The sequence below is a fragment of the Aspergillus terreus genome, genomic scaffold (genome assembly GCF_000149615.1).
Source record: "Aspergillus terreus NIH2624 scaffold_12 genomic scaffold, whole genome shotgun sequence".
NCBI lineage: Eukaryota > Fungi > Ascomycota > Eurotiomycetes > Eurotiales > Aspergillaceae > Aspergillus > Aspergillus terreus.
Genome location: NT_165935.1, coordinates 215,288 through 240,974, shown reverse-complemented (window position 1 = coordinate 240,974; position 25,687 = coordinate 215,288). Strand labels below are relative to the sequence as shown.

Here is a 25,687-nt window from a genome sequence, read left to right as displayed (position 1 = left end):
CGGCTCTGGCACTGGGCGAAGCCACGACCAGTGAGGGGCATGACTCGTTGATTTGACGACTCCTCGATGTGTCTTGACGTATGAGACCGTGGTGGTCTAGCCGAAGGTACCGTCCCGACATACAGAGGGAAGACCCGGAACCTGAGGGTACAAGGGAAGATGTACCTCAGGGATTGTGTGACCTTGGATGGTGAGAGGGTGAGACAAGGGAATTGACTCTGACTGGACCGTATGACGCGATGATGATTTCCAGGGATCAGAGCTGGATGTGGCCGGCTGAGAAGATGATTGGGACCGGGGGTGTCCGTGGAGACCAGTGGCAGATGGGTTGATGCATTAGGCTTTTCTCTAGCCGTGCTCACTCCCGAGAATTCCCTCCGAGTGCTTTAATGTTGGCTGAGATGGGGGAAGTTGAGAGAAGAGAGATAGAGAGGTGTGGTTAGAAGTCGAGAGGGTCTTCCCGATCGGGCTTAGTATGATCAACTATCAACAACCATCGACAGTACTTCCAGTTCAACGTGTCCACCACCTCTGCGGATGTACCTCCTATGCAATCATTTTCTCATCATCCTATGAGCTATGAAAACTGTCAACATACCATTGCTTACCGAATCCGTCTCACGGTACAGCCGGGTGAAGTCAAGAGCACGACAGTCACCTGATATCTGTCTAGCTATCGATGCCGTCACCACCGGTGTATAGACTGCGTCAATGCAACTCCGAATTCATCATGAGACCAAGGACGTTCATGAGCATGGAAAAATTGTCTTTCATTCGTCAAGGACCATTTACATCATATCTCTAAGATTTTGAAGAATCTATAAACCTTCTGCCGTCACCACTTTATTTACCCGTCTTACCTGTGGGGATGTTGAACAGCACCGCAGGCTTGCCGGGCGCATACGGACGATCAACGCGGTAGTATCCCTTGCGCTCAAACTGAATAATATCTCCTTCCTTGAGCTCAGCCACGTTGGCGTCGGCCACAGCTTCCTCGCGGAACTCAGTTTGGGTGTTCAACACATCCTCGAGCTTGTCATCTTCCGTCAAGGTGTCCTTGTTCAGCAGATAGTCAAAGTCCACCAGTTCCACGGGGATGATTTCCTGGCCTTCCGTAGAGAGCCAGGTGACCTTCTTCTCGGTCTTCTTGAAGTCACCCTCCAGGTGCAGCTCCAGTTCCAGACCCGTCACCGTGCCAGAAGCATCGGTCTCGATCTTGCGGACAATGGCGTTGCCCCAGTTCATCAGGGTGATTTCCTCGTCCTGCTTGAAGGACTTGGCGTCATCTTGTCCGAAGAGCAGGGAGCCACTGTAGGCAACCTTCTTCATGCCGACGGCCGGGTTCTTGTTGTGCTTGGGCTTCTCCTCGGTGTAAGCGGCCGGGGCGCCCTTGACCGTCGCCTTGACCATCTTCTCCTTAGAGATCGCAGTGAAACGCGGCGCCACAGGGTCAATGTATTTCTTGTTCGTAGCCCAGATGAGAGTCCAGTCCAGGTTGGTGATGTTCTTGCTGGGACCCTGCTTGAGGATAAACTCGCGCAGAGCCGGAACAGTCATACCACGACGACGAATACCCCGAATGGTCGGGAAACGGGGGTCGTCCCAGCCCCAGACCGCGCCAGTCTCCACAAGCTTAGTGAGCTTGCGCTTGGAAAGCAGAGTGCGGATGAAGTTCATGCGGGCAAAATCCCAAATCTGGACCTTGCGAAGATCAAGGGCATCCAGGAACCACTCGTACTGAGGGTTGCGGTCACGGTACTCGATCGTTCTCAGAGCGTGAGTAACTCCCTCCATGGAGTCCACGATGGGACAGCAGAAGTCGTAGGTAGGGTAGATCTTCCACTTGGTACCGGTGCGGTGGTGGGGAGTCGGGTTGCAGCGGTAGATGACCGGGTCACGCATGGCCTTGTTGGGGTTGTCGACGGAAATCTTAGCACGGATGCACCATCTCAGACCTTCCTCAGTACCCTTCTTCATCTCCTCGAAATGGGCCAGGTTCTCCTCAACACTGTTGTCGCGGTTCTTGCTGGGTTCTCCATGCATTCTCTGGCGGGCCATCTCTTCCTTTTCGGTATCATCGGCATATGCCTTACCCTCCTTGATAATGCGAACACCGTAGTCGTACAGCTCGTCGAAGTAGTCACTGGTGTAGGAGGTGCGGTCCGGCTTGATGCCCATAAGGGCCAGATCCTGTGGAGAATTAGCCATAAATCGACGAGTTTGTGCTTATGTGCAAGGACTCACCTCAACAATAGCATCCTCGAATTCCTGCTTCTCCTTGGTAGGGTTGGTGTCGTCAAAGCGCACCAGTAGAGTGCCGTTGTATTTCTCATGGGCAAAGTAGTCATTGAGAAGGGCAGCCTTGGCATGTCCGATGTGAAGATAGCCCGACGGCTCAGGGGGGAAACGAGTCACGACACCCTTGTCGGTGTTGAGGAGGTCAATGTTGTAGTTTGCGGTACCGGTACTCTCCTTGCCCTTCTTTTCCTTCTTCTCCTTGGCGGCAGCATTCAAGGTCTCCAAGGCAGTAGTGGCCCAGGGGCAAAGGGTCTCCAGAAAGTTGAACCAACGAGTGAGGTTGACGAGGGTTCCCTTCCGGGCCGGAGACACGGCGACACGGTTTCCACGGATGGCACCCCAGAGGGCAATATCGGCGGTGGAGAGCGCATAACCCACGACAAAAGATCGCAGCATAAGGTGGGCGTTAAGGCGCTGGAGCTGAGGCTCAAGAGTTTTAAAGTCCAGGGTGGTGAAGGACTCAACCTGAGCAAGCCACTCGGTCTCCTACAAGTGCGGTCAGCCATGATTCAGATGATCTCGTGCTCCTCCATGTAGTCGTACCAATTGGCTGTCCTTGGCCTTGAGGAACGGGAAATTGGCCTGAAGCTCCTGGATTGCATTGGCGGTTCCATAGACAGGCTTTCCGCTCACGCCAGTGAACTGGACGGTGGCCTTGTCACCCTGGGAGAGAACGGCGGCATCCTCGTAGATGATGGAGATGACGGGGCTCGGACGGGCCTCGTTGATGGAGGTTGCGACGAGAAGAACGGGAAGAAGAGGGGCCTGGTTGGCCTTGGCGGCCAGTACGAGCTGCATGTCCGACATGATGCTCGAATTCGAGAGTTGGATTCGAATTGAGAACGAGGGGAAAAAGACCGGAGGATGGAGGGGCAATAGATTTGTCTGACTCAATCGGGAATGCCGCCGGCGGGTCGGTTTTTCCGCCCGAACGGCCGATCGACAGCTTTCGGGGCAGAAAACATTCAATCCGCTCCATCCTCCAGGATATCAGGTCTCCCCCGGGCTCCCTCTCACCTCATCCCCACCGGTCGACATGTCTTCCTTCGGCCAACTCCTGCCCTCGGCAGCACGGAGTCTCCTCTCCTCATGTCGCTCCCCTCTCCGTCCGTCGACAATGGCCCCGATGCTGTCGGGGTTCCAACAGGTTCGCGGAGCCAAGAACAATCCCCAGGCCAAGGGCAAGAAGAAGGAGAAGCCCAAGAAGGGTCGCAAAGGTCCCAGAGAGTTCCGCCAGAAGGATCTGAAAGATATGGAGCAGTTTTCGCTGTGTGATGCAATGAGGTACTGTCTGATGCGGCTTCCAGAGAGTTGCAAGACGCCGGGCTAACAGGTCTTTTTTCCGGTTCTAGATATCTCCGCGCTTTCGAAGTCGGTCGCGAACCCACGGTCTCGAAATACGAAGTCCACGTGCGACTCCGGACGATGAAAGACGGTCCCGTCATCCGGAACATGTTGCGATTCCCTCACTCAGTCCAGACCGAATCGCGAATCTGTGTGGTCTGTCCGCCGGGATCGCGACACGAGAAGGAGGCTCGCGCGGCTGGCGCAGTTCTTGTCGGAGAGCAGGAGGTGTTTGATGCGGTGAAGAGCGGTAAGATTGAGTTCGACCGCTGCATTGCCCATCCGGACAGCTTGGATGCTCTGAACAAGGCGGGACTGGGCCGGATTCTCGGTCCCAGGGGTTTGATGCCCAGCGCGAAGACCGGTACCGTGGTGGAAGATGTTGCCTCTCGTGTTGAAATGCTGCGTGGTGGTACGGTATACCGAGAGCGTGATGCGGTCATCCGTCTCCCCATCGGTCAATTAGGATTCTCGCCCGAGCAGCTGCGCGACAATCTGCGTGCGACCATTGAACAAATCAAGAAGGATGCGGCCGGCTTGAATGACCGCATCAACAAGGAGATCTACGAAGTGGTGAGTGGTATCCCTCGACGATGGATATGACGGTTGGCTGACGAGATGGTAGGTGCTGAGCTCGACCAACGGTCCCGGCTTCAGTCTGAACGGAGAGTTCAAATCCGACAATTCCCCCGATCCTGCGTCTTTGAGCGGTCTGTAAATTAGCTTCCTGTCTGGGTGTACAAATCATGTTTTATTAGGAAAGGCGCTGTGTATAATGGTATATTGTTTCATATGTCTCTAAAATTCAAAGCACCCTCAACGCCGACGCTATGCAACCAACCCGGCAAATGGCCCGGATAGAAAGTGAGTCTATAATTTCAAGTTCTTCAATGCGGTGACCGCACTGGTATCTTCACCCATCAGCTTGTAGAGGCGCAAAACCGCCAGGGTTTTCGTATCTCGCTTTTCACCCGCGTGACTCGCCTGCTCAAGCGCTGTCTTCAGGTCTAGGAGGACGGCGGATCGGATCTTCGACAGCCGTGGTTGTTGGTTCAGGAGGAACGGATGTTGGTCACCGATGCGCGACGATAACCGGGTCAGGTAGACGTATTTCTGGATATGGTGCTCCAGTCGTTTTAAAGACACTAGCGGGGCAGCATGCGCGCCGTTTGGAAGTTCTTCGTCATCGCTGTCCTCCTCGCTCTCGCTATCCAAGAGGCCGGGGTCGGAATCCTCGTCGAACTGGTCGGTAGAGCTCTTTTGATGGTTGGATGCGTCGCCCCCAATCATCAGTCGCCGCTCAAGTTCTTCGACGCGATCAGCGAAATCAAGAAGTGCCCGGCCGATGTTCGCATTCCGTCGGATTCCTTTCTTCTCTTCGATGAGTTGCTGGACTTCCTGGTACCGGGCCTCCACCTTATCCCGAATGGCTTGCACGTCTCTCTGGAAGGCCAATAATCCGACTCGGACCTGTTCGACCTTCTCCTCGCCACCATGCAGTGCAACCCCGAGAGACAGGAAGTCCTGATAGTTCTCGTTGACCAGATCTAGCAGCTCCCGACTGAGCGATTGGTCCAACTCGCGGAGTTCCTGTCGGAGATCTTCCAGACTCTGGTGTCGGTTGGTGAGAGAGGAGAGGTACTTGGCCGGATCGAAGTCGGGAGAGAGAAATGACGCGCGCGAGAGCGGTTCGGGGAAAGGTAGACCGGTGGTGTCGTCGTCCAAGTCGGAGGCCGACTCGTCGGAGTCGCCAAACTACGGTACGAGCGTAAGCGGGAGGGTGACGCGGGGGTGGAAATGGGGCCATACGCGAAACTTGTTCATGATGGAACCGGAATTGACTCTGGGAGTGTGGGGTGTAGAGAGCGAGCGTAGCGTGGCATACAGAGAGAGGGAGAGAGTGAGGAGAGAGAGAGAGTCAGGCGGATGCGGAGGCCAACTAACTTGTTCCGCCGCCTTCTTCTTCTTCCCCCCATTCGGCCAGCGCATTTCCTCCTTCTGCATCTTGCCGACACCCCAGCAATCAGCATCGCCCTCTCAAGTCAGACAACATGAGCAAAATGCATGCCAGCATGTCGTCGACTTCCTCGTGAACCCAGATGCAGCGACATTACCACCCCACCTCCTGCGGTGGTGCACTGGGGCGTCGATACGTGTCCGACCACAGCTCCGTATGACAGGCGCTTGATCCCTCGCTAGCATTAGATGATCTGCCGCTGCTGCGACTCCGAGTGGTGTGGGTGTGTCTGACGTTGGTCTAGTCGCAGTCCCCTCTTTCTGGTCAGGGAAGCTGTGTTTCATCCCCACGGTCATTTCATATCCGGTGTGTTTCTGCAGCGAAATGGATCATAGGTCCAACCGGTTGTCTGCTGCTGGCGCATCTTCTTCTTCTACTACTGCTCCTCCTCTTCCCCGTCGGAGATGGTCGCATCTTTCGCCCGTGTCCGACGCAGCTGGTCCCTCACATTCTGCCCACCCCGGTCGCTATGAGTCGACCAGTCTTGATGAAGCCACTCGTGCACATCGTACTACGGCCTTGCGTCAACTGAATGGAACCCCTAAACCCTTGTCCTCGTGGAAGAACCGACAGACCCAACCTTCTTCTAGTGGCCGGTCATCAACCCTGGCGTCGCAACCGGTCCTTGTCAGGTCGTACTCGGGCGGCCCCGATGATCCCCCCGAGACTACGTCCAAGATGCCGTTGCGGCGCTCATTCCCGTTCGTGGGTGGCGGCAGCAGTATCATAACCGGCAGATCCTCATCCCGACGATCAGGGCCGGAACTTCCGTCGGAGCAAGACTTTAGCATCGACCACATCCTCCGCGCGATCGAGCCCAACATCCGCTCCACGTTGGACTCGATCGGAGAGATCTGCGGTCGTAGCAAGCTGAGCTTAGCCAACGAGTACGGAAGTCACATCGCCCCGTTGGGGGAGATCCGCGCTCCCCCAGGCGGACTCGGGCCCGTCGAGGAAGCAAGCTCCGACCATGAACGACAGGGAACCGACAATGTTGTGATATACGACGACGAGACTAGCGTAGCCGATGGACGGGAGTATATCTCTTTCCCGCTGTATGGGTACGTCGAGCACGTCCGACAGACAGGCGGGACGGTCCACAATGCCGGGTATCAGTCGATGCTCGCCTTCTCCGGCGGAGACGCGGCCTCTGTCCAGGCACAGCCCGACACGCCCCGATCGGTTGCCTTTAACCAGACAGTGGATCCCTCGTCGAGCCTCGCACCGCCCCCCACCAGGGAGTTTGCGTCGAAACCACGGTCATCGGGCCGGGCGTTGTTGGGGAAGAAAATACCCTCACGCGCGGACGACCACGCCCAGGGGATGTCCACCTCGGCCGTTGTGTCGGAGGTGCTGCTCGATGCGCAGGCGGGTGGACGTCCGGACGCCGCGGCGGCTCTCCCTGCGTCTCGATTGCCGCTGCCTTCGAGGGCGGACAATCTAAGCTATGATGGCACGCAGAATATATGGACGTCATGTCGGGCCGATTCATCTGTGCTGACGGATGTGCAGGCGCTGTTCGGATGGCTGAGGCATGCGACTCAGGACGGGGATACTCGAGCTGAAGAGACTGCTGAGATGCGTTTGCGGGCGATGCTGGAGCGGGAGGCAAGAAGTGCTGGTCCGGTTGCATGATGTTATGACAGTATATATCGATCTATCTCTCTATTTCAACCATCCGCTCTGACGAAACATGAATGGGTATATATATATATTCATCACCGCATAAGCCTAGATAGTAAGAGTAGAACCATGCGCCTAAGCTCCATCTATATCCGCAATTAACGTGCGCGCAAACTCCTCGAACCGTGGATACGACCAGCAATCCTTATACCGCTCCACCAGCGGCCGGTCATCCACCGCCTCAGGCTCTGGCTCCTGTCGCGCCGTCTCCCCCTCGTCCTCACTGTCACTCCCATCCTGGATCTTCCCGCCCTCGACGAGCTCACCAAACTTGACATCCACCGGCACAACCCCGAGAAACTTAATCCCCATCTCCTGCGCCATGGCACGCCCACCGCCACTGGAAAAGATATTCGACACCTCCCCGCAGCACGGACACGCATAGCCCGACATATTCTCAATAACCCCGAGGGTCGGAATCCGCGTCTTGACACAGAAGTTCACCTCCTTGCGCACATCCGACGTCGCAATCGCCTGTGGCGTCGTCACAAGCACCGCCCCCGCCAGCCGCGGCCTCCCCCCGGCCGCTGCCGCTGCCGCATCCGTCGTCGCCGTGGTAAGCAGCTGCTCCGCGAGGGCGATATGCTCGTCGCTCGTGCCGGGCGGCGTATCCACAAGCAGGTAATCGGTCTCGCCCCACGAGACGTCCGAGAGGAACTGGCGGATCATGGCGGTTTTCTTGGGGCCGCGCCAGATGACGGCGTCGCCGCGGTCGCGGAGGAGGAAGCCCAGCGAGATGCAGCGCAGGGAGCCGGTGGCGGGGCCGGTTGCATTGTCGGTTGCGCTGTGAACGGGGACCGGCACCCAGCCGGCGGGGGACTGGGTGATTTTGGCGTCTTCGAGGCCGACGAGGCGCGGGATGGACGGGCCGGTCAGGTCGATGTCGAGGATGCCGACGGATTTGCCTTGCAGCGTGAGGGCGAGGGCGAGCTGTAGCGTGACGGAGGATTTGCCGACGCCGCCTTTGCCTGAGAGGACCTGGACAAGTAAGTGGATGTTAGCTGGGGGTGGGTTTGTCATGTTATCGATAAGAGGAGGGGTTGTGGGTTCCAATTTTTTCCTGCGGGATGGGATGGACGGGGTGGACGTACCAGGACAATGTTCTTGACTCCGTCGAGAGGCATGGCTCTGGGAGAAGAGAGGTTTAGGTAGAGGCTATAGGGGAATTGTCGAGAAGAAGTGGGATGGCGAGGATGAAGAATTATGGATGATTGATAATGATAAGGCCGATCTCGCTGCGTCATCTTACTAATGCGCCGGGCTTTCGGTTCCTTTGTCTACTTTGTAAACTTTGGTTACATTGTGTACATCGAGTTTATCTCAACGTGTAGATACTGAAAGGGGCCCTGAACTGATCATACTGTTCATCCATCTTGATGATTCTCTATTCACCAGGAACAAAAAGATAAGGACAAATACCCGAACCGCGATTTATCTCACATACTCCTAAGCGATAATAATAAAGTACAGTCAACGGCGACATCCACCATCCGAGTTGGCAACCAGGGCGACCTGGACAGCTGCAAACCTGAGAGAAGTGTTAGTATACTGACAACAGTGTTCAAGAAAGACCTCTTACGCAGTAGCTGCTGCAAAGATTTCGGCCCGTTTGGCCTTTACGAGAAACCCGATCACCAGGGGAAACACCACGTTATAGACAAAAACGACAATCATCTTGTCGGTAGCATCTTTCATGAAGAACAGGATCAGAATGGAAGACGCAGGCAAAAGGCCCGACATGAAAAGGCTGAAGATGTAGGTGAAGGTCTTGATTTTCTGATCACTGTAGGACCATGTGCCCATCTCAGGATCGTGTCTCTTCTACAGATGGTCAGCACTGCGCTTCAAGACTGTGGGAGTCAGTCCATACATGCCTCAGAACGATGCCCCCACAGACGATGAAACCATGATATTTGTTTGAAGATCCACCGAGTAAAATGATCGGCTCCGTCCTGTCTTCTACACAGTGCAATGAGGTCATGTTGGTTCCTTTCACTCCAAACGTCCTTCTCGGCTTGGAGAACGAAGAACTGTCCGCCAGCTTCCTTATCCGTGAGCCAGTCCCTAAACTCGGCTACTTCCGCCTGCTCTGGGGCCCGAAGACGCAGAAGCTGGACTTGTTGGAGCAATGCGTCGTCTGGTAACTCGGGTTATTCCGCTTGCTTGCGACGACTCTGACGAGGACACGTACTATATTTGCTAAGCAGCTCCCGGAGCTCCAGGAATTTCTTCCACTGATTTGCATCATCGTCTCTTAGCGAGTTCTCTAGGTGGAAGACAGAGAATGGATAGTTCTTCTTTCCCTCGTATCTATCACACAGGGCTTTGTCTTCAACGATAATATTATTGAGATCGTCCTCAAGATTCGCAATCTGCGCCTGGTAATAGAGCAGGTTCTTGGTGTTCAGAGTTGCGAATCGGCGGAAATACTGAAGTCCTGGGTCGGAAGAGAGCAGTGCTGCGAGTTTGTCGTAGCCTTCTAATTTAGCCGGGGTCGTGGCCATATCGGTCTTTTCCCTCCAGAAGACAGGGGAAGCTCGTAGACGTATCTATAAGTCACTGCATATCTAGCCCCGCAACGCAGATAGTTGATACAGGTATCTGGGCCTTTTGCCCTACCTGTATCCAGCCTTGCAGGCTGGTGGTCATCAAATTAGGACCGTCAGCTGTTGCCATCGTGCGCACGAGGCTCCCTAGGGAATTAACTCGAATACTGGACTACACGGAAGATTATCATGATCCTGGGCTGTCTAAGCCCCCGCTCCGAGGTACTGATCTCTGGTGTCAGCAGAGTCGACTTGCATCTATCTCTGTCCGACAGATGCATACATCACGGATATATGGTATGCAGCTAAAACGTCAGTTGTGTATTGCCCAACGGATCAGTTGGATAGATACGTGGCTAGGCTACCTTCTCCTAGACCGTTGGTCGAATAGCAGGGGCGGGAGTACGGGCTTTTCGGTGCTTTTGTGGCAACGGGCACCTAGCTCAGTTCACAATCTCGTGACAAATGATACAGAGTAAGCAGGAAAAAGAGAAAAGGAATGAAAAGAAACGAAGAGAAGGAGAGAGAAGAAACCCTTTTAACGTCAAACGGTAACCCCGCTGCTAACGTCGATACGACGTATTGAGCCTAGAAACTACCCCAGCATCTTTCCGGTACAGCTGGTGCTCCTTTACTGAGGGCCGCCCCAACACCAGGTCCATATGCCAGCCCCTCACGACGTAAAATCGCGTGTGATAGACGCTGCTATCTCCAAGAAGACTCCACTGTACAACCACCGTCCCGAGGGGCTTCACGTCGCCGCGCCCGGGCAGCCGGATCGACTGCGTTTCGTCGTAAGCACTAGCTTTCATGTGTAGCCTACGGTACACAGCATCAGACATGATATTAACATCCGTCCGGAAATCAACAACGAGTCGCCGGCGGATCTTGCCGCCGCTGGCCGTATAAACTAGGACATCATAGATAAAATCGTAGTCGGCGAGATCGCGGTCAGGGTAAACCTGATGTGACAATGGGCTCTGCGCGAACATGGAATCGATCGATTCGGTCAGCTGCACCGTGGGATCGTCGTGCCACAGCCGCTGCATTGGCGCCCCGGTTACATAGTAACCTGGAGACGCTCCGTCGTTCCCCGGCGGTGCAGTGGGATGGACATGAGGGTTTGATGGGGCGCCCGGTGGAGAGCCCACCGGCTGCTTTCTCCTGCTGATACATGGAAACAAAAGCATTCGGGCCCTTCGCTTCACCCGTGGGATCTAGGTGGTAGTCGGGCAGTCAGCCTCTGCTTCGTCCCCCATGGGAGAGGTTGAAGTACTTGATGCTTCCCCCATTCTGCTGGATCATGCTGCTCGCCATGGTTTTCTCCATGCTCGCATAACTTGCTCTTCATCGAAGAGAAGGGCGTATGGTCTGGGGTAGTGGTTAAACCATGGTGGAGGATCCAGCAGCAATGGTGGGCATTGGGTGATGGACACGTACTGGAAGGGTTCCAAGGCATTACGGGCACAGAATCTCCGTCTTATCGGACAGCTCAGAAGAAGAGACTCGGTTCCGTCCATTCCATCCTAAATGAGGAAGAGGATGTGTATTTGAGGCGAGATTTGTGCGCGCACGAGGCTGAGGCAGGGCGCGTACATTTGATTGGCAGTGAGCCAGCGGGCAAACTGGCACCTGTTTAGCCCCTCGTTTGATGATGATCAGCTCACCGCAATGTGTAGGTATGAGGTAGGACGAGAGAGAAAGCCTCTCGCCACTTGTCATGTCGGTTGTGGTGTCAGGCTTACGAGGCTGGATGTGGCATGTTCGTCCAGGGCTCTGCGGCGTACTATGGAGTATACATACAGTGAAATGAAGGGGAAGTGGAACCTTAAGAACCCGTCATTATGACCCACAACCCTAAGCGGCCGCTAAGTATGCAGAACTACTCTGTATAGCTAGCTATATCAGAAATCCCTTCAACGCCGTCGATTCGCCTCTCGTTCGCTTCGCTTCTGCTCCCGCACCTTTTCTTGCTCGGCCCGGACCTTCTCATCATTCTTCTTGTCCTCGTCCTGCTGCTTCTTTTTCTCCGCTGTTCGTCGGTTAGCTCATACTCGACTTTCCCAGGAGCCACCCACCCAGGACTCACCATCGGTCTTGGGTCTGAAGACGGTGGGAGCCGCGCTGTTATCAGTGAGATTCTTGCTGATAAGGGAATCCTGTCCCAGAACCAGATCGCATAACAGGTGTGCAGGCTCCGGGTCGACGAGGTAAAAGCTCTCATCCTCGCTCCTGCGCCCTACTCGACTCGCGTAGATGGCGGCGGTGACTATTCTTGTCCCCGTATAGATGGTTCCGCCCGGTGCTCGGATCAGCTTGCCTTCATCCAGGCTATCAAATATGTATCCGCAAGACATTAGCTCATTGGCGCCCGTTCTGGTGACGATGTTTGCGTCGAAGCCCGCCTCGACCAGTCCCAGCAACGTAATGAACCCTTCCCTGTTGCGGCAATAGCAGTTGATATGCTCCGTTCGCGCCTAGGGGCATCAGTAGAGCTAGGGACCGATCCTGTGCAAGCGGGGCGAGGGCTTACCATTCTGGTGCGGAAAGGGTTTGTCTCGAGCAGACAGACTGGCCAGCTTGCGGGGCTCGCTCGGCCTCCATAAATACCCCTTCCACGCGGCTGAAAGAAGCCACAGGGACTGTTGGAGCAGTGATCGATGTAGTCCATCATATCCATGGACATCCGTCGAGCAGGCCCGGCGAATTGGCAACGCTCTCATCAAAATCCATGCAAGCCATACCGAAAGCCAACGAGGCTCTACCCGGTTGTATACATTAGACGGTGGGATTGGGCTTCTCCGTAGAGTCAGACGAGGCTGGCTGTCTCTGTCGCCAAATCAAACGCTTCCACCATCACCCGGCTGAGGAGTCGGGCAGTAATCTGCACTACGTTGCAGCGCGAGGAGCTTTCAAGCCGACTTTTTGGGCTGATGTAGGTAATGGATGTATAAGATCCTGGGCCCTATGGAAGTTTAGTATCGGTGTTGTCAACGGGGGAGCGCGACAGATCGAAATTTCCGTGCGAATAGTATCAATTCATGCATGTATGTACGTATGTATGTTCCTAGGTACTCCAACGCGCCATGAAGTAGATCGAGAAAGCCTCCACCGCCCCATCGTAACAAGAATGCAAGCGGGTATCGTAATGCACCTGAAGAGAGTATCCAAAAGAGCGAGGGATAGGCAGAAAGGAAAGCAATGCACAAGTAGCCACCCAAATAAGCAATATAGAAAGCGGTGCCAGACGAGAATGTAATCATGACGCATGACGTGTCCAACAATCTCCTCAGTCGAGAGGAATAAGGGGCTTTAGCGCCCAGGGCGCCGCACCACTCCTTCTTGATAGGGAACAGCCTTGCTGAGCCGCACAAGTCCAAGCTCTGCAATGTCATCGCGCCCAAGGAGGACATCAAAGTCCGTCATATCGACGACTCTAAAAGTGGTCGTGTATGTTTCCTCCCCGTTGAAGAAGTGCCAATCGGCCTCAACCATCCCTTCAACTGGCGCCTCGTTCTTCTGGGACCCGATGGTCAAAGGGCATATCATTTCCTCGCACTTCTTCATGGCCAACGCCAGTTTCTCGGCCTTGTCCCTGGCTATCACGCTGAAACGCGACTGTGTATCGATGGACATCCGCATCGGTATCTTGCCGAGATCCTCACCGATGAAATAGACGTTGCGCTGGAACTTCTCGCCCTTACTTCCATCATCGTTGGCTCTGGGGGCGTCTTCCCACGGTCGAGAGACAGCGGTTCCGCCTTCATCCAGTGACCGTCTGGGGCTACCGGGACAAGAAGGCCGCAAAGGCGTCGTTGAGGCGGTGGTTTGGTCTGAGGGCGATGCACCGTTGCTGGTAAACACCGGGTAGGGGTCTATGCTGGTCCTCGATGAGGCCCCAGGCCCATTCAGCATCCCCAATTCTTGGGCGGTGACTCTCGGGGCTATCAAATACCGGCCATGGGACAGACTTGGGCGTGGAGATGGGGGTCGGAGACGGTCAGGAGGGGAGGGTCTCGACAGGGCATGACTATCCAGTTGGAGGGTGACCGACGGAGGTTTTCTAGGACGAGATGCACTGGGGGACAGTTTGGACCACACCCAACTCCAGGGACGACCAAGGAGACTCTTCACCCGAAAACGGGACGGTCGTAGACGGTTAGGGATGGGCGATTTCGCTGAGGGGAACAGTCAGTCAGGAAATACGTGATGGCATACGAATGGATGGCCCCAAACCTTCATCGGAACTGTTTGAGGCTGCCATGATCAGGGGTCTGGAGGAAGACGAGGATCTTCCAATATAAGATGCTACAACAAGAGGATGGGAAGGGATGGGTTAGGAAGCTCCCATGGACCGAGTGGGAGAGGTAGGCCCCTATCAACAGAGGTCTTATGCTGAGAAGAGACGTAAGTAGTTAAAAGGAGGCCAGGTACCTTCTGAACTGCCGCCGTCTGAAGACAAGTGGTTCCATACAATGTACGCCCAACGGGGAATCAATCGAATCAACCCAAAAGACGAGGCGACTGCACCGCCTCACATCGACAGCCGGAAACGAGATTGGCCAGGTCTCATAAATCCCTGTTGTGGGCTCAATCGGCAGCCAATACTCATCCGGTATTGCCTCGAACTTGAGCCGTTGACGTCTTGGAGCTCCCCTCGTTCTGGCGCGCAGGTCAACAGATTACATAGTATATACTACGTATGCACCGCCACCCGGAACATCTTCAAGACCCTTTGTATTTAGTGCAGATCTGACCAACAGCTGGTCATGAATTAGGTATTTCCTACGGAGATATTATACCAGACCAGAACGTACTAGCACCTTCTCGAGGTCAGGCCGTGGCGGTGTCTACTTCGATTTCCTCGCTGTCCCTAGACGTTTATTCGCTACTGAAGTCAATAAAACAGCCAATACGAATGAATTTCAATTCGTTCTGCTATCCCCAAACTGGACTATCCATGATAGAAACCTCGGTTCAATCCAATCTTCTCCATCATCCAACATAACCATTCCACCACCACTGAAAGACACCACCACAGCAGAAAGAAGCCGTAGAAGAATGAGAACGCGACCTGTCGAGACATTAGCCTCGCCTGTGCCATCAGTCAAGGAACTCACCATGATCAAGAAGATCTTGTCACAGGTAGTCAAGCGCATGGCTTAGGGGTTCATCAGACGAACGTGGATAGGACCGGAGATCTGAGGACGACGAGGACGCTGATGCTCGTTGAAGTGAGCCAAAGCACGTCTGATCAGCTCGACGGCAAACAAGATGGCGACGGTCTTGACGAAGAGAACGGCCGCGTCCCAGACGAACTGGCTGTCGACGGTGTTGATCAGGAAGCGCATGTCGACTGTACGCCGTTAGTCGATGTATATTGCATGAGTAGGACGGGGATAGGAGAGGGGAGATCTGCTGAGCTGGCTTGACTTACTTTGTTGACGGTGTTAGAGTTGTGTAGTCTATGGAGGGTCAGCTCTGCTTTGTATAGCGCTTTCCACGACTCACTGTTTGACGGGAAGCTGTTGGGCTGGTTGGGAAGGAGGAAGCGAGGTGATGAGAGAGAGGAAAGAGGAACAGAGACCGTTGCCTGGCGTGGCCTTCTTGTGTCGCTCTTCACCTCCCACGACGACTCAGCGACGACTAAGCGACTGCCTGCCATGGTTTGGCTTCTGCATCTGTCGCATCTGTCGCGTCAGGTGCAGACATTCCATCTGCTTCCGCCAGAAGACACTCGTTCTGTCTTTATCCTCACAGCATCACACCTCTTATCCTCTGCTTTGTTAACAATCGCCTTGTTATCGGTGTTTGTATGCGCTATCCAACAATCCTTTGTCAATCAGCTCATACCCCAGCAAACAAAGGGCATACCGGGAGACGACCTCGCAATCGAGAGAGCAATCATGGCCCTGGGCGAGACGCGAAAGGAGAAGAAGCGGATTGATGTCCGCCTGCCGGACCCTCGCATCCCAAAGCACTCATGCTCCATCTTCTTCCTCACCGGTAGGTCCTCGCCTATCAGCCCAGCACGCCATTGAGCCACTGACATGCGCATGCTCCAGGCGCACCCTACTCCGGCAAGACATCCACAGCCGAACTGCTCGTCCGCGAGCGACCCTCTCTAATCCACATCGTCCCCGAGGACGTGGTGCGCAGTCTGCTAGAAGAAGGGCCAGACGATGTGCGCGAGTATGTCCAGAGCCGCATCGCACACGACCCGCAGGGCAAGGTGCCGGAAAAGCTGCTGTTTCGCATCCTCAAGATCGAGATCTCCAAACACTTGTTTGCCGCGTACGGCTCAGACCGCTTCCTTATCGAGGGCCTGCCGACCTCCATAGAGCAGTACAATAAGTTCCAGGCGGTGCAGCATCCGTCCTCACTGCGTGGGTTAAGCATTGCTGACTGTCGCAGGCCTTTGGCGTGGTGCACGCGATTGTGCTCAACATGCATCCGGACCATATAGAGCGCCGCGCAATGGCTGATCCCATGACGTTTGACGAGGGTGAAAGGCGTCTGGCTATGGTTCGGCAACGGAAAGAAGCGTGGGATGAGCAGATGCGGGCTGTTATTGAGAAGCCGGAGTTCCGAAGGCACTCCACCTGGGTGAGTAGTCCACTGTGGTCCATATACGGAGTGTTTCGGCGGTTGATCGTGCGCAGGTGGATGCGAGTGGGCCTCAAGAGGACGTGGTGTGGTACATCCGCGATGTCATAGATGTAAGTCCAGCCGTAGATCATGCAGGTCTGCACGTACTGACAGTGAAAGGCGGCCGTGAAGTTGGGTCCTGCGAAGACGCCAAATCTAATCGGCAAGATGGCCCAGGCCATAACCATGCCATTCCACCGCAAAGCGTCTCAGTAGCTCTGACTTCCTGTTGTTGCAGCTGTATTACTACTCATATCGACTGTAACAGGAAAATCCGTCTCCCCAGTTTGTACACATGCCGTGAATGAAGATGCTCTATTTCACTAGTCCTGAACCATTCTAAATATCACATAAAACAGTAGATGAAGGGGACGCACGCACACATACACCCATATTATACAAAAATACAACCCCAGCTCTATCCATCAGCCAGCCTCACCGTTGCTTGACCTTGTACGACGACCGCGCCTTTTCGCGCTCCGCGGCGAGGGTCCGCATGTGCGCCTGTCTTCGCGCGTGGTTGCGCTCCTCGCGCTTCCAGTCCTCCTCCTCGCGGCGGCGCTTTTCATAGGCATCCGCCAGCTTGCGGTCGTTCTCGCTGAGCCGCGGCGGCGCGGCGGGGGAGCCATCCGCGTTCTTCTGGGGGCCCTTGCCGCGCAGCTCATCCATCTTCTCGGTGACCTCCTTGCGGGTCTTATCCGTGGACTGCTTGAGCGAGTCGAGGAAGCGGTCGATGAAGCTGACGGTGTTGGGGTCGGGGGTCTTGGCGGCGGCGCCGGCAGCGGCCGGGTTCTTCTGCTGCTCCATGGCCTCGGCGATCATGCGCAGGGCCTTCTGCTGGTCCTCGGCGGACATGCCGGCGCCGGGGGCGGAGCCGCCGGCCTTTTGCGGGATGGCGATGTTGGCGAACTTGCGGAAGCCGGGCGAGGCGAGCAGATACGACTGGCCCAGGGCGAAGGCACCGGTGGCGACGAAGTAGAGCTGCAGGGCGCTGGGGAAGAAGGACATGAAGGCGAAGGTCATGGCGGGCATACCGTAGAGGAACATCTTGCCCAGGCTGGAGTTGGTGAGGTTGTTGATGCCGGACTCACCTCCTTTCTATAGGCATATTAGTCCGACAGTCTAGAAAAGAGAATAAGGGAGGAGGGACGAACCCGGAACGACAGGTACATGAACAAGGCGGTCGTCGCGGGCAGCACAAAGTACGGATCGGCCACGGTCAAGTCCTTGATCCAGCCAACGGACTCCAGGGCCAGCCCCGGCACCGGCAGGGCGGTCATGCCCTTGACGACGCGGTAGCAGCCGAAACCCAGCGGCACCTGGAGCAGCGGCACGAACGACTTCCACGGCTTGACGCCGTGCTGGGCGTGGAGGTTGTTGAGCTCCATGCGAGCCTGCATCATCTCCGTCTGCTTGCCCTCGCGCGCGGCGGTGGTCATCTTGGTGCGTAGCGGCGTCGACACGTCGCGCAGGTTGTTGATCTTGGTCGACGTATCGGCCGCGCCCAGCATGGGCTTCAGCAGCGCCAGCCGCACCAGCAGACCCGCGCCGACGATACTGGCCCACCACGGCAGCCCGCCCCAGATGTGGAAGTGTTCGATCACGTACTCGATCAGCGACGAGGGCCCCCATCCGTAGTCCAGGCCGAGCGCCTTCAGGTAGCCGATATCCTCGGGGATCGAGGCGAGGTCTACCGATACGTCGGACAGGTCCGAGGCGGGTGTCGTCGTCGTCGGCGGCGTTGCGGCAGCCGCATCGGCGGGCGGAGGGGAAGCGGAGGAGGTGGAGTTGAAGCGGGTGGCGGTCATGGCTGGTAGGGCGGACGCCGGCCGCCAGGCGAGACGTCCGGTGAGGGTCTGATTGACGCGGCCATACCGAGCAGGCGACCTGGCAGCCTGGGGCCGGAAGGAGGAGATCTGAAGCCATGGTCAGTCTGGGGTGCTCTGGCGGACAACGGAGTAGATCGGGGGATATACCGAGCGACTCGAGCGAGAGAACGCGGACAAACGCTGACGGGCAATGGCCGGCATGGCGCCGCGCCCTTTGAGACCCGCACCGCCGAACATTGTTGGAATTGAGCGGGAGAACTGGATGTGATGGTGATCTGGTGGAGGAAAACCGCGGCGTCGGCGTTGGCGTTTTTTTCCGGTTTCTGCCGGGCGGTGAGCCTACCAGACGATACCATAGGCACAAGATAGGTACTACTTGTGATTGTTTATATCGGACTACAGTCGTAAAACAGAAAAATGAAGATTGGATTGGTAGACATGCAATACGCTTCGCCAGACGCCAGACAACAGATCGACCAAGTCACGATCTACTATGTACACCATGCAGCAACGAAAGGAGGTATTTTCGTCCAAGGAGATCATGCACGCAGGGCCCACAGAATTACTCTCTAAACTGCTCCGACTTCGCTCGGAGGTGCTTTCAGCGGGTTGAGCTTTTCACTCAAGCGCAGCCGTATCTCGTAGGGATCCATTCCGCCGCCGCTCCGATGGGAGCTCGCGCACCTCCACGCCTGGGCCTGCGGGTCTCGACCGTCGGTGAAGAGGGAAAACCTGTAAGCATTTTGTCAGTACTGGTCTCTCCGCCGGAGCAACAAGGCTGGCACGCACCTTGGTTCCCGACCAGCCTAGTCGGTAGGCGGCCTCGTGTGCAAACAGTTCACCGAATCCCAGCATCAGACCGTTGACAAACGGCAGAAAGAGGTTGATCGCGGCGCCGCGCAGGACGCTCCAGAAAGTCGGAGGTTTGTAGAGGATGAGGGGAGAGCTGGATGACGAGGAGGAGAGCTCGTTGTTGGCGGAGTAGTTCTCCGAGTCGGAGGGGACGGTCAGTCCTGACTCGTACATTTCGCGGGGTTCGTTGTTGGACATGGCGAGCCGATGGAGGGATGGATGTAGGCGCGAGAGGATTGACTGATGGTATGGAGGAGAGTGGTGGCAGATTGTGGAGGGCAAGAGTTGTGTTCGTGTTGGTGTTGTCGATGTTGATGTTGTGAAGGAGTTGAGTTGACGATGAGTTCATGGAGTATGGGTTATGTAAGCATCCCACCCTCCTCTCTGTATCTTTCAACCAAGTACATATCTTCTATCCAGACCTCACAGAACCCGTTTCTCTATCAGAAATACTCTCCATCTTTTATTCTCATCTCATCGAGCCGTTCAAAAGTGCTGCCTCAGGAATCCACCGGAAGACAGGATCTTCCGGCTGACCAATCCGGCAACTGTGACGTACATTGTTGTTCTCATCCTTCTGACAGTCTCTCTTCAGCTCTCCACTCCTCCAACTCCCTCATCACCAACCATGGACCCCCCCAGCGTTGACCAGGACGAGCTCATCGCTCAATTCTGTGCCATGACCCGGACCCATTTGGGCGAGGTAATCCCTCCGTCCCCAGACCCGATTCCAACGCTGACAAGACCGATCCAGGCACATGAATACCTCAGCGCCAACAGCTGGGACCTCGAAGCCGCCGTCACCGAATATTTTGCCGAACAAGACGAAGCTCTGCACGACACAGGCGCCGCCGCCAGCGGCTCTGGTCGATCTCTCGGCGGCGCCGAATCCGGTCCCTCTGGTCGTACGCTCGGTGGAAGCGCGGCCAGCGGCAGCGGCTCGCAGTCGCCGTCGACCACGCCCCAGCCGTCCTCCAAGCCCGCGCCGAAGAAGAAGTTCGCGACGCTGGGCGACTACTCGTCCGGCGCGGCCGGCGGCGGCGACTCCTCCGACGAAGACGACATGGAGAACCAGGATTTCTTCGCCGGCGGCGAGAAGTCCGGGCTGGCGGTGCAGAACCCAGATGATCTGAAGAAGAAGATTATCGAGAAGGCGAAGAGGTGCCTGCCCCCACCCACCCCTCGACTGTCCCTTTGGTATGTATGGGAATGAGAGCTGACAAGTAAGATCGCAACTCCCCGCAGACGACTCGGCCCCGCGACGCTCCTACTTCACCGGCACGGCACGCACACTCGGCGGCGACGACGCGCCTAGCCGCGTGATCGAGACGCCCAGCGCGCGGCCGGCGCAGCCCCCGCAGCGCGTCCAGCGCACCCTCCACTTCTGGACGGACGGCTTCTCCGTCGACGATGGCGAGCTTTTCCGCTCCGACGACCCGCGCAACGCCGAGATCCTCGACGGCATCCGCCAGGGCCGCGCCCCGCTGTCCATCATGAACGTGCTGCCGGGCCAGGAGGTCGACGTGCAGATCAAGCAGCACGACGAGAAATACGTCCGCCCCAAGCCCAAGTACAAGCCCTTTGCTGGGCCGGGCCAGCGGCTCGGTAGTCCCACCCCCGGTGTCGTGGGTGCCACCACCCCGCCTGCAACAACGGGCGCGGAGTCTGCGCAGTCCCCGGCGCAGTCGGCAGCGCCCCCGGTCGACGAGTCCCAGCCCACCGTCACCCTGCAGATCCGTCTCGGCGACGGCACCCGCCTCACCTCCCGGTTCAATACCTCGCATACGATCGGCACCGTCTACGACTTTGTTTCGGCGGCCAGCCCCGCGAGCCAGTCGCGCCCGTGGGTGCTGATGACTACGTTTCCTAGCAAAGAGCTGACGGACAAGAACGCGGTGCTGGGGGATCTGGCCGAGTTCAAGCGGGGCGGAGTGGTGGTGCAGAAATGGCAATAGGACTGATATGACTGATGAATGGAACGTATCTAGAAGCAACTAGAAGTAAAATGAGGATCATCCATTCCCATCTATCCCGGGCCCGTGATTATCGGCTCTCCCGTAGCGATGAAGTAAGGACGCGTTTTGATTTACAGATCAAAAGTCTAACCAAACCTAGCGCAAGCCACATCCAAGAACAGCAAACAGAAAATATATTCCAGCAGGGGGATATGCATGCACATGATATATAGTGAGGTAGACAATATACAAATATATACTTGAAGCAAAGGCCCCACGTAAGGGCGTTCTACGTTCTAACCACTCCCCCAATCCCCTCGTGCTATGCCGTCGGCATGGGCAGGGAGGTCATGGGCAGCGGCGGCGGGGCGGCGTCCTTCTCGTCGTCGACGAACATCCAGTTCTCGAGTTTCTGGGTGATGCGGGCGCAGACGGGGTCGACGTAGTTGGTCCAGAGGGAGGCGCAGAAGTACACGAGGGCGATCCAGGCGGGGATGCTGATGGCCACGACCCAGGGCGGGCGGATGGGCAGCCAGGGCGGCAGGACGCGGTTCCCGTCCTCGTCGTAGATGGGGTTGCCGTTCTCGTCGACGACCTCCTCCCAGGGCTGGCCCGAGATGCCGTACAGCATCCAGCACAGCACGGTGCGCAGCAGCGTGCCGTGGACCAGGTAGACGGCGAAGCTCTGCTTGCCGAGCCAGAGGAGGAGGCGGTTGGAGAGGAATTCCTTAGTGGACGGGGAGATGAAGATGGCGAAGATGATCAGGTCGACGCCAACGGCCGTGTAGCGCTTGCCGATATTGACGTCCGGTGGGAAGATGTACTGCGCCGCCTGGTACATCAGGTCCGACCACGTCGCCCACTCCGGGTGCTCGCCCGGGTACCCGGCGATGAGGAGGCCGGTAATGGCCAGGATGCCGGCGACGATACGCCGCGGCCAGCGGTGGCGGTCGATGAAGTCGCGCCAGGCGGCCTCGTAGGACAGATCGCTCAGGAACATGCCGTAGATGGCTTGCATTTGGAAGGTTTCTACAAACGTCAGTATCGATAGTGCCAGGCCTCCTGATCGGTACGTACCCGTGTTTTTGGCGGCGTCCTGGTGGAAGTACAGAAGCATGATGAGGTAGATGACCAGGCGATAGCGGAAGCGGACAAACATGGTCGCGAACAGGAGAATGTACACCAGCATCGAGGCCAGCAGCAGCGGCAACAGCGCCCACTGGTGGTCATCGTAGGCCATGTAGCCGGTGGTCCAGGTGCTGAGGAAGTTCTTGAACAGGCGGAGGACCTCTTTCCAGAAGGAGTCCTCGAGATCCGGGGCGGCGTAGCGACACCACCAGCAGTCGGAGCGGTTGGCCACGATGAAGGCGCCGCACTGGGCCATGACCCACGAGATGATCATGGCAAAGGTGGCCGGGAGGATAAGCCGCGGCGGACGGCGGAAGGCGCTCTTCGCGACGGAGGTGAAGGCGGCGTAGCGGTCGCCGGCGCGGGACTGCTTGATGGGCTTGAGGGCGCACACGTAGCCCGTCAGGAAGGCGAAGATGGTGACCCCGATGCGGCCCTGCCAGGGGATCCGCAGAATTGGCCATTGGAGCACTCGCGGCGTGGCGTCTTCGGTATCGCGCGGCGCAAAGAGATCGTAGTCCCAGGCGCGAGCCAGATGGGTCAGGACGACCAGGAAGGATGCGATGCCTCGGAGGCCCTATCTCGGTCAGAACCCTCCTCGTCTACACCGATAGAGATAGACTGCAAGACGGCAAGGCGGCACTCACATCAATCCATTTCACGCTCTTCCGGGGATCTCCTTTGACCGAGGGGTCGCCTCCCTTCCACGGCAGATTGTCGACCAGGCGAGTATACAGGTACGACGGCTGCATATACTCCATGGTGCGAGATGGTTACACAGAGACGAACATGAAAGGAATGTTGAGAAGGAACAGAAAACGCGAACAGAACAAGCTAGGTAGAGAGCGACAGGCAAAAACCAATAGACTCAATCCATCCGACCCGACCCAAGAACGACGACGGACAGAACCACGGAAAGCAGCGAGAGGAAAGGAAAAGCAGGAAGGGGAGGAAGTAAAAAATGGATGACTCGCAGGGGAGGAGAAAAAAAAAAATAGATCTTCGACGGGTTTCGAGAGCCAGGGAGAACGTAGTACGTAGTACGTAGACTCTATCCAGGGCGTGCAAAAATCCAACAATCAGGGCCTGTTGTTTTTTCTCATGCCCCCATGGCGTAATCTGCAGGGCTGATGCAATAATAATAATAGCCGAGTTTTGGAATTAAAAAGGGAAAAAAGGAGGCGAGGGAGGAAAAAACGAGTCTCACATAAAAATAGCCCGAGAATGGATCATCGTCCAGTGTTCGACAAGGCACGCCGAGAAAAGCCAGCAGTCAAGCCGAACCCCAGAATCGCCTGCGAGACGACCAGGCCGGCGGGGTTTGGCTGCTCCATCCCATCCTTCTGGCATCCACTTTGCCCAGGAGACCGCCAGAAGAGACTGGATCAGGGTCCCCTCGGGCCCTTCAGGGTGGAGGAGGTTCCCACTTGATTCTGAAACCTCCAAGCCATCAGGGGAGGCGACATTCCCCATTCCCGGGCACACGCACGCACGCATTCCAACCGCGGGAGAACCGAATGCGACGGCAGTCGGACGTAACGTCACGAGAGGGAGAGCCGATCAGGACGGGCTCCAGGTTTTCCAATTGCAGCGACCGATTGCGCCATGACTGAGGAAGGGGAATGCGCGAAGATAACGACAAGTGACGCCATCCGACGGCGCTATCGACCCGAATCACGATGGAGTCGCAGCGACTATCGACGCCGTTCAGCCCTATTCGAGCATTGGAGCGTCTTGGCGACAATGGCATCAACGGATCCCACAATGTCGCCACAGCGAGAGAGCCATGGGAGAGGTGAGCCGGTGGGCTTGGCTGATGAGTAGACCTGCGTCTGTCTGCCCTGTAGGGTTGAGAGGAGTATCAACAGCTGATCGTAGCCTGATCTATCGTGATCCTGATGTCGATCTGACTGTGTTGGTTCTTTGTGTGGTGGTGAGTTGTCTCTAGGCAGAAGTGGGAAGAATACGGAGTACAAAGAGAGAGAGAGAGAAAGTGGACTCGCCAAGCCCGACGAAACCAAACCCTGAGCGGAACCAGCCGCTTCATTTTCATGTGCATAACTATTCCCTAGAGATGCCTCAAATAATACACAAATCTTACTCCGTAGAGAATGAAGAAAGAAAGATTATCGAAATATCCGTCTCCCCCCAACACTGCCCGCACTCCAAGTCACCGACCCCCGGACCCCCATACTCCCCATACTCAGCCCGGAAAAGCCTACGCCACCGCCCTCCCCGTCGCGCTTATACCGCCGTAGCGCCTCGCGCAAGTGCGACGGGAGGAGCTGGCCCCGGTGCGGGTTGGGCGGCGGCGTGAACACGCGTGGGGGCCGACTCGCCGGCGCATCCGGGGCGCCCTCCTCCTGTTTCACCGTGGCACCGTCGCCCTCGGCTTCGAACCGGGCCAAGGCCGCCTGGTCGTGGGCGGCCGCCCACTCCATCTGCACGGTGCGGGCCTTTTCAATGATCTCGCCGGCAAACACTTTCGTGAAGCCGTTGATGGTGGTGACCACGCTGGCGGGGACAGACTGCGAGAGCGCGTGGTTGACGATGCGGCGCAGCGTTTCTTTGCGCAGCTTGGCTCGCTTGAAGAGGTCGTATCGTTCGGACTGGAGCGGGTTGAAGGCGTCGACCAGGAGGCTAACCCAGTGTCAATTTCCATCCGTCGTAGACATAACCATAGTTAAAAAAAGGGGGTCAGGAACATACGCAAGATTCTTCTTCTCAGCCTCCGTATCCGTCGTCCCCTCCTCCCTCCCCAACAACTCCCCCTCATCTTCAAAATCCTCGTCGTCGTCGTCGTCGCCACCGCCGCCGCCGCCAGCTGCATTACCACCAGCACGCACCGACGCGCCCTCCGCGTCGACCGAGAGCCGTCCATCGGCCGCCCCGCGCACGCTGGCCGCGTCTTCGCGCTCGCGCTCCTTCTCCGCTTTGCTCTTGCGCCCGCGCTTCTTGCTCGTCCGGAACACGCCGTCCGCGCTCGTCCCGCCCAGACTGCCCGTGAAGCTGCCGGTGACGCTGCCGGCGTCGCTGGTGGCGCCGAGGGTGCGCGCGTCCGTGTCGATGGTCGTCGGGAAGGAGGTCTGGCGAAGGGGGTGCATGCGAGGGCGTTTGGCGGACTGCGAGGTTGTCGAGGAGATGGAGGGGCGTTTGAGGGGGTTGCCTGGGGGTGGTGGGGAGGACATTGTATCTGTCTCTGGTTGGTGTGCCTTTCGATCGTTCGAGATGTCTGGTGCAAAGTCTGGGTTGGGTTGAGTTGGTGGATTTTCGTAGGGTTCGGCTGCTTGCGGGACGGTCGGCGGAGATGTGCAGGGCCAGAGATAAATCGAGTCGGATTATTAGATGGCAGTAGGCGCCTGATGATAACGACGTGAGACGCGGTGA

At 56.7% G+C, this 25,687-nt stretch overlaps 13 protein-coding genes across 13 annotated transcripts; 2 read left to right on the top strand and 11 right to left on the bottom strand.

Annotated features, from left to right (window-relative positions):
* Positions 1 to 843: 843 nt before the first annotated feature.
* Positions 844 to 3,105, bottom strand: ATEG_08056 (glutamate--tRNA ligase GUS1; the record flags this gene model as incomplete). Its single annotated transcript, XM_001216677.1, has 3 exons — positions 844 to 2,190; positions 2,245 to 2,784; positions 2,842 to 3,105. The coding sequence occupies 3 exons, from the start codon at positions 3,103 to 3,105 to the stop codon at positions 844 to 846; spliced, it is 2,151 nt and encodes a 716-aa protein (XP_001216677.1).
* A 1,407-nt stretch (positions 3,106 to 4,512) lies between these two features.
* Positions 4,513 to 5,646, bottom strand: ATEG_08055 (COG2 family protein; the record flags this gene model as incomplete). Its single annotated transcript, XM_001216676.1, has 2 exons — positions 4,513 to 5,397; positions 5,452 to 5,646. 2 exons carry the CDS (start codon positions 5,644 to 5,646, stop codon positions 4,513 to 4,515), a joined length of 1,080 nt encoding a protein of 359 aa, XP_001216676.1.
* Positions 5,647 to 7,417: 1,771 nt separating this feature from the next.
* ATEG_08054 (Mrp/NBP35 family ATP-binding protein) lies at positions 7,418 to 8,466 on the bottom strand (the record flags this gene model as incomplete). The annotated part of the gene is made up of 2 exons (XM_001216675.1): positions 7,418 to 8,320; positions 8,434 to 8,466. 2 exons carry the CDS (start codon positions 8,464 to 8,466, stop codon positions 7,418 to 7,420), a joined length of 936 nt encoding a protein of 311 aa, XP_001216675.1.
* A 1,026-nt stretch (positions 8,467 to 9,492) lies between these two features.
* ATEG_08053 (uncharacterized protein) lies at positions 9,493 to 9,846 on the bottom strand (the record flags this gene model as incomplete). The annotated part of the gene is made up of 1 exon (XM_001216674.1): positions 9,493 to 9,846. One exon carries the CDS (start codon positions 9,844 to 9,846, stop codon positions 9,493 to 9,495), a length of 354 nt encoding a protein of 117 aa, XP_001216674.1.
* Positions 9,847 to 10,451: 605 nt separating this feature from the next.
* Positions 10,452 to 11,078, bottom strand: ATEG_08052 (retropepsin-like aspartic protease; the record flags this gene model as incomplete). Its single annotated transcript, XM_001216673.1, has 1 exon — positions 10,452 to 11,078. The coding sequence occupies one exon, from the start codon at positions 11,076 to 11,078 to the stop codon at positions 10,452 to 10,454; it is 627 nt and encodes a 208-aa protein (XP_001216673.1).
* A 726-nt stretch (positions 11,079 to 11,804) lies between these two features.
* ATEG_08051 (uncharacterized protein) lies at positions 11,805 to 12,568 on the bottom strand (the record flags this gene model as incomplete). Its single annotated transcript, XM_001216672.1, has 3 exons — positions 11,805 to 11,920; positions 11,978 to 12,365; positions 12,422 to 12,568. 3 exons carry the CDS (start codon positions 12,566 to 12,568, stop codon positions 11,805 to 11,807), a joined length of 651 nt encoding a protein of 216 aa, XP_001216672.1.
* Positions 12,569 to 13,200: 632 nt separating this feature from the next.
* On the bottom strand, positions 13,201 to 14,152 carry ATEG_08050 (uncharacterized protein; the record flags this gene model as incomplete). The annotated part of the gene is made up of 2 exons (XM_001216671.1): positions 13,201 to 14,066; positions 14,107 to 14,152. The coding sequence occupies 2 exons, from the start codon at positions 14,150 to 14,152 to the stop codon at positions 13,201 to 13,203; spliced, it is 912 nt and encodes a 303-aa protein (XP_001216671.1).
* Positions 14,153 to 15,110: 958 nt separating this feature from the next.
* Positions 15,111 to 16,354, top strand: ATEG_08049 (adenylate kinase family protein; the record flags this gene model as incomplete). Its single annotated transcript, XM_001216670.1, has 3 exons — positions 15,111 to 15,253; positions 15,353 to 15,894; positions 15,954 to 16,354. 3 exons carry the CDS (start codon positions 15,111 to 15,113, stop codon positions 16,352 to 16,354), a joined length of 1,086 nt encoding a protein of 361 aa, XP_001216670.1.
* A 617-nt stretch (positions 16,355 to 16,971) lies between these two features.
* ATEG_08048 (membrane insertase OXA1) lies at positions 16,972 to 18,602 on the bottom strand (the record flags this gene model as incomplete). Its single annotated transcript, XM_001216669.1, has 3 exons — positions 16,972 to 17,634; positions 17,691 to 18,452; positions 18,513 to 18,602. The coding sequence occupies 3 exons, from the start codon at positions 18,600 to 18,602 to the stop codon at positions 16,972 to 16,974; spliced, it is 1,515 nt and encodes a 504-aa protein (XP_001216669.1).
* A 381-nt stretch (positions 18,603 to 18,983) lies between these two features.
* On the bottom strand, positions 18,984 to 19,415 carry ATEG_08047 (TOM13-domain-containing protein; the record flags this gene model as incomplete). Its single annotated transcript, XM_001216668.1, has 2 exons — positions 18,984 to 19,097; positions 19,155 to 19,415. The coding sequence occupies 2 exons, from the start codon at positions 19,413 to 19,415 to the stop codon at positions 18,984 to 18,986; spliced, it is 375 nt and encodes a 124-aa protein (XP_001216668.1).
* Positions 19,416 to 19,845: 430 nt separating this feature from the next.
* ATEG_08046 (protein phosphatase regulator SHP1) lies at positions 19,846 to 21,172 on the top strand (the record flags this gene model as incomplete). The annotated part of the gene is made up of 2 exons (XM_001216667.1): positions 19,846 to 20,378; positions 20,446 to 21,172. The coding sequence occupies 2 exons, from the start codon at positions 19,846 to 19,848 to the stop codon at positions 21,170 to 21,172; spliced, it is 1,260 nt and encodes a 419-aa protein (XP_001216667.1).
* Positions 21,173 to 21,494: 322 nt separating this feature from the next.
* Positions 21,495 to 23,061, bottom strand: ATEG_08045 (acyltransferase family protein; the record flags this gene model as incomplete). The annotated part of the gene is made up of 3 exons (XM_001216666.1): positions 21,495 to 22,201; positions 22,250 to 22,877; positions 22,948 to 23,061. 3 exons carry the CDS (start codon positions 23,059 to 23,061, stop codon positions 21,495 to 21,497), a joined length of 1,449 nt encoding a protein of 482 aa, XP_001216666.1.
* Positions 23,062 to 23,750: 689 nt separating this feature from the next.
* Positions 23,751 to 25,488, bottom strand: ATEG_08044 (transcription initiation factor TFIID subunit 11 family protein; the record flags this gene model as incomplete). The annotated part of the gene is made up of 3 exons (XM_001216665.1): positions 23,751 to 24,141; positions 24,551 to 24,940; positions 25,010 to 25,488. The coding sequence occupies 3 exons, from the start codon at positions 25,486 to 25,488 to the stop codon at positions 23,751 to 23,753; spliced, it is 1,260 nt and encodes a 419-aa protein (XP_001216665.1).
* Between the last annotated feature and the right edge of the window lie 199 nt (positions 25,489 to 25,687).